We start from the raw sequence: 5,700 nt of genomic DNA, 5'->3' as shown, positions 1-5,700 counted from the left end.
TGCTTTCAACAAATTTGATCTTTTTTTTTCATTTCTTGATGTCCTAATTTTTGCACCTCTATTTGTCATTCCTCACTGATTTAGTTAACCTCAAATAGTACTCATAATTGAGCTGTCAGAACCAAGAGCTGAGTAATAGCTAGGAAAACCAAATAGAGACTTCTTATTGTGGTAAAATAGGTAGTACTTTTCCTAACTCAGGAACACTGTCCGCAACAAATTCCATATGTAACTGTTTGGCTATTTTAGGCAATGCAAGCACACTGTCCATTGATCAGAGTATTTTGTTCAGTATCTTAAAAGTAATTACACCAGTTGGACTGCATCTTTTGTTAATGCACAGCTTGCAGAGAAACAGTGATAAAAGGCATTTGGCCATTCTAAATTTAACGTGCGCTTCATTCTTTATATCATGTAGTACTTTCCTTCTGAAATGTATATTCCAAACTTCAAACTTTAACTATCAGTAATGATAATGTCTCATGGGACCCAGAAGAAACAAGAAAATGCTGTGGATTCCAAGAGAAACTTGAAGACCGACAAGAAATTTGAATTGAGCAAGGCCATTAGCATTTAAAAAAATGAGCTGTTTTTCAAACGTGTATTTTAGCAAATTTATATACAACAATCATAAAAAATGAAAAATGAGGTTCTTATCTGCTAGAGTAGGTAAAATCAGTTTGGGGTCTTACAGCCAAAATACTTTCCTATGAACTGATAAATAGCTCTCTCCTTCCAACCATCACTCCACCTTTAAAAATATAATAAATACAATTAATGCCACAATTGTTATTGCTAACAAGGGAGTTATTTTTTAGTATGGTTTGTTGTTGCTGTAATAAAATACTTCCACGAGTGAATGATATACAATAATAGGTAAACTATTATGTACAATATTATTATGTACAATAGGTATATTATCATGCACAATACAGTACAATAGTCAAGAGCACATGCTATCTCTGGATCCAGACTGGATTCAATTACTGGTTCTGACATTTACCAGCTGTGTGATCTTAGGCATCTCACCTAACCTCACTGTACTTCAGTTTCCCATCTGTAAAAAATAATAATAATAATTTTAAAAAAATGATTATCACCCCGTATTTACCTCATTGGGTTTTCCCGAAATGATACATTTATAAATATAAGCGAAGTGCTTAGAACAGCACCTGGTAAATGCTAAGCACTAGGAGAGTTTGCTTCTATCATTATTACTGTTATGCTGTTTTCATAATCATCCTGATGAAGAACACCCAGAGTGCTGCCCTGCTTTGTCATGACTACTAAGGAAGATGCCATTGGAAAATAATTCAGGAGCCTCTCGACGGCGGCAGTGGCTATCAAGAGGCGACGATCAACGTGCGAGATCAACGCTCGCAACCCCGGGCCTGACGCCGGGCAGGGGCGCGGCGCTCGATTTCCTTTCCTGCCTCCGCCGTCCCCCTGGTGCGCATGCTCAGTCCTGCTCGGCCCTTGCCTTTGATTTATTTCTTTCTGGGCGGCCGCGGCGACCCGGGACCGGCTCAGGGATGGGAAGTGAAGCCCCCGGAGCTGCGGCAGCGGCGGCGCTGTGAGGAGCAGCCAGGGGGAGGCAGCTGCGGCTCGTCGGTGAGTATCTGGGAGGCGCTACCATGGCGTTTCGTAAGAAGAGCACCAAGAACCCCCCCGTCCTGAGCCACGAATTCATCCTGCAGAATCATGCGGACCTCGTCGCCTGTGTGGGGATGTTCTTCGTGCTGGGGCTTATGTTCGAGGGAACAGCAGAAGCGTCTATCGTTTTTATTACTCTTCAGCACAGCGTTACCTTCCCTGCAGCAGAAGACCGAGCCACAGAATCAAAGTTCCTTTACTATTACGGCATCAAAGACCTGGCCACGGTTTTCTTTTACATGCTAGTGGCAATCATCATTCACGCCACAATTCAGGAGTATGTGTTGGATAAAATTAACAGGCGAATGCAGTTCCCCAAACCGAAACAAAGCAAATTTAATGAATCTGGTCAGTTCAGTGTATTCTACCTTGTCTCTTGTATTTGGGGCACATTCATTCTAATTTCTGAAAACTGTCTGGCAGACCCAACTCTCTTATGGAGGGCTCATCCCCATAATATGATGACATTTCAGATGAAGTTTTTCTACATATCACAGTTGGCTTACTGGTTTCATGCCTTCCCCGAACTCTATTTCCAGAGAACCAAAAAGCAAGATATCCCTCGTCAACTTGTCTACATTGGCCTTCACCTCTTTCACATCGCTGGAGCTTACCTCTTGTACTTGAACCATCTAGGACTCGTTCTCTTGATGATGCATTATTTCGTGGAATTACTTTCCCACATTTGTGACCTGTTTTATTTTAGCGATGAAAAGTATCAGAAAGAGGTTTCTCTATGGGCAATTGTGTTTATTTTGGGTCGACTTGTGACTTTAATTGTTTCTGTACTGACTGTTGGCTTTCACCTGGCCGGAGGGCAGAATCGGAATCCGGATGGCATTACTGGGAACGTAAATGTGTTGGCAGCTAAAATTGCTGTTCTGTCCTCCAGTTGCACTATCCAGGCATACATAACATGGAATTTATTTAATGTTCAACTTCAGAGGTGGATGGAGGAAGATGCTACTCTTCAGGCCCCAAGTGTGAAGAAGAAACGGACCAAAGGGAGGTCTTCTAGAAAAGGGACAGAAAATGGTGTGGCAGCTTCACACAGAGTAGACTCTCCCCATAAAAAGAAAGAGAAATCTTCATAATGAATTGCAAGCTAATCGATTATGGTCCCCAAAGAAGTCTGCTCTTTACTACAAGATACCTTTCTGTGCTAGAGATTTTTCTCTTCTTGAAAATAGTTTGTGCTGTCTTTGGTTTCTGATATTGTACTGTGTAATGTATTTTTTTAAAGGTATTTGAGGAGAGGATGATCATCATGAGTGGAAAAAATTTTGATATAGATTAAGCGACTCATCATCAAATGGTTCAGGGATCACCACCATAATTTGTTTAGTTCCCTTTGAACATTTCCTAATGATGTGTAGCTATAACTACCAAATTCCGCATATCAGCGGCACAATTTCTGGCTCCTGCTAATCTTTTATAACATTAGCAAGGTGGTCTGTTATAGCAATGTCGTATTTGTTAAAGTTCTCTTTTAGGATAAAGTGGAAATATTATGGAGGTGGAATTCAACTTTGTTACATTTTCAGTATCCTCTCTTACAATTTTTTTTTATTTCTATTTTTGTTTTTATTTTTATTTTTTTAGAACTTACAACTGGAGAAAAAATTTGTAAAGCCACCAAAATAATGATGCGTTTTATAGGTAGTGGTTGTTAGTGTTACATCGCCCTTAAAAATAAAAAAAAAAAAAATACTAATGGGGAATGTGTGAAGATTTATTACCATATATTAAATCAAAATATCTTGAATTAATATAAAAGTATTACTGAAGAGGTAAAAACATTCTTGTCCATTGTAAACACTTGTAAACTAGAAATGAAAAAAAATTAAATATTTACTGTAAAAGGAAATCAGACTTAGCTTTTTTTTGCTTTGTTTATTAAAAATTATTCCTAATGAGGCTTGTTATAAGTTTGGTATCCACAGCATCTTGGAAAAATATTGTTTAACCTGTAAATCATTTTGAAAACCAATGCTTACTTGATTTATATCTATAAAAAGAGTGGATAATTCCGTGTGGAAAACACAACACATTAAGTAACTTACAAATTAGGGGGATGTATAGTCTTATGAAAGGCTTTTCAAAAATAATGTTATAACGATAGTGCTGTTTCCATCTTTAATTGGGAAATGTTCATCTGTATGAGCCTTATTTTGGATATGTGTGTATACTAAAGTGTATGTGTATATGTAGATATATAGGTAGTATCTTTACCAAAGCCAATAGAAAGAATGGGCTGTAGTGGGTATTTATTTTATTTATTGCCTTGTCTTAACCTTCATTTTAACCACCATAATGTGAGTGTTTATACTTTTCTTAGGAGACAATGTTTAAAAACTATGCTAGAATAGGGCCATATATATATATATTTTAATGTTTTAATGTTTGTTTATTTTTGAGAGAGAGAGAGAGACAGAGAGAGAGACAGAGTGTGAGTGGGGGAGGGAGGGCAGAGAGAGGGAGACCCAGAATCTGTGGCAGGCTCCAAGCTTTGAGCTGTCAGTACAGAGCCTGATGCGGGGCTCAAACTCATGAACTGTTGAGATCGTGACCTGAGCCCAAGTGGGACGCTCAACCCATCGAGCCACCCAGGAACCCCAAGACTGTATATTTTCTGTTTCTCTCTGTTTTCCCCCACAGTGTCTCTCATCTCTCTGCTTTTGATAGCCTTCTGTTGTGGGTAATTCAGCTTTAACAATTATGGGGGTCCTTGAAAATTAAACTTACTATGCTTGTATTACAGAGGAAAGACAGGGGAGCCACTCTTGGCCAATCTTTCTTTTATGTTTGGTTTGAGAAGTGCATAACAAAGCAAGATTGTTTCTTTTTAGGCTATAGAATCCATTGTCCTACTTTTCCCCCTCAATTGCCTAATGCTGTCTTGTTAGTAGCACATGCCTTGAGACCCAAATTACAATAACTCCACTTTAACCAACCATTGTGCAATTGTAAAACAAAGATCTTCGACTTCTGTCTAGAGTGGTCTTTCTCACTTCCCTTACTTGGAAAGAATTCTAGCCTTTTATTGAAACCCCACTCCTGGTAACAAATTTCTTATCCATTATATACTCATCTGAAAATAAGTGCAGGACTGACTTAAACTGGTAAATGATTACAAGAAAATCGTTATCTTATGTAACTAAAAATGCCAAGAGTTAAATTGGGTTTGACGTTAAATATGATTAAGGCCCAGGTGAATTTCCCTGGGATTCTCTTGACTTTATCCCTCTCAGATTAACTTTCTGCTTGGTAGCAAATGACTACAGCTATTCTAGACTTCATATCTGCACACTACATGGTAGAGAGTAAGAGAGAAAACCAGATTTCTGGAATTCAGAATACTGAGAGTTACCTTTAGTGAACGCATTTAGATAAAGGGTATACTGGATTGATTGGTCAGGTGAGGTTATATGCTTCACCTGTGGAAAAAGGCACAGCAAATTTCTTGTAAAATATGGGTTCACGAAAGGCAGCAAGGTTACTGAAAGAGAAAAGGGGAAAGATGTCATGTACATCTCAACTATTCGTAAAAATTAAATAAGAGTTGCCAGAGTATAAATGTATGCCAAATATATGATGAAAGCAATGTTACAAATGACATTCTGCAATACAAATTGTTAAGTCCCTCATTAATAGTACACTCCAAAAAAATCGTGCTATAATATATCTCATTGTGACAATTGGGTTCTGTCAAAATGGACCACGTGGAAACAAAATTTCCATTATGATTATGCCAGATATTATTAAAGCAGGCATTTATTAACCCTATGAAAACTCAACTAATCACCAAAAGTTGCAAAAATCATAAAAGTATGTGTGATATTTGAATTTAGAGATTCTGTTCTGATTTATTGGCCTCAGTGATTGCCAAACTTTATTCCTTAAATAAGTTTACAAGAATAGATTTACTAGGATGGATTTAAAGTGAATTTTCTTTACAAAAAATATTCTAGCATTTAGCTAAAATTGTATCCCAATTTTTCTTAAACAGTGTAAATGTGTTTCTCGACATACATATTTGTAAAAGAC

The 5,700-nt window shown here is 37.7% G+C and overlaps 1 protein-coding gene across 1 annotated transcript; it reads left to right on the top strand.

The window, feature by feature from the left end:
* Positions 1-1,486: 1,486 nt before the first annotated feature.
* TRAM1L1 (translocation associated membrane protein 1 like 1) lies at positions 1,487-4,043 on the top strand. Its single transcript, XM_060654306.3, has one exon. It carries the CDS (start codon positions 1,635-1,637, stop codon positions 2,745-2,747), a length of 1,113 nt encoding a protein of 370 aa, XP_060510289.1. The 5' UTR covers positions 1,487-1,634; the 3' UTR covers positions 2,748-4,043.
* Positions 4,044-5,700: the final 1,657 nt, after the last annotated feature.

This window comes from Panthera onca, chromosome B1 (genome assembly GCF_046562875.1).
Source record: "Panthera onca isolate mPanOnc1 chromosome B1, mPanOnc1 haplotype 2, whole genome shotgun sequence".
In the NCBI taxonomy this organism is placed as follows: domain Eukaryota; kingdom Metazoa; phylum Chordata; class Mammalia; order Carnivora; family Felidae; genus Panthera; species Panthera onca.
The sequence above is the reverse complement of the archived record's forward strand: the minus strand, read 5'-3'. Positions and strand labels throughout refer to the sequence as shown.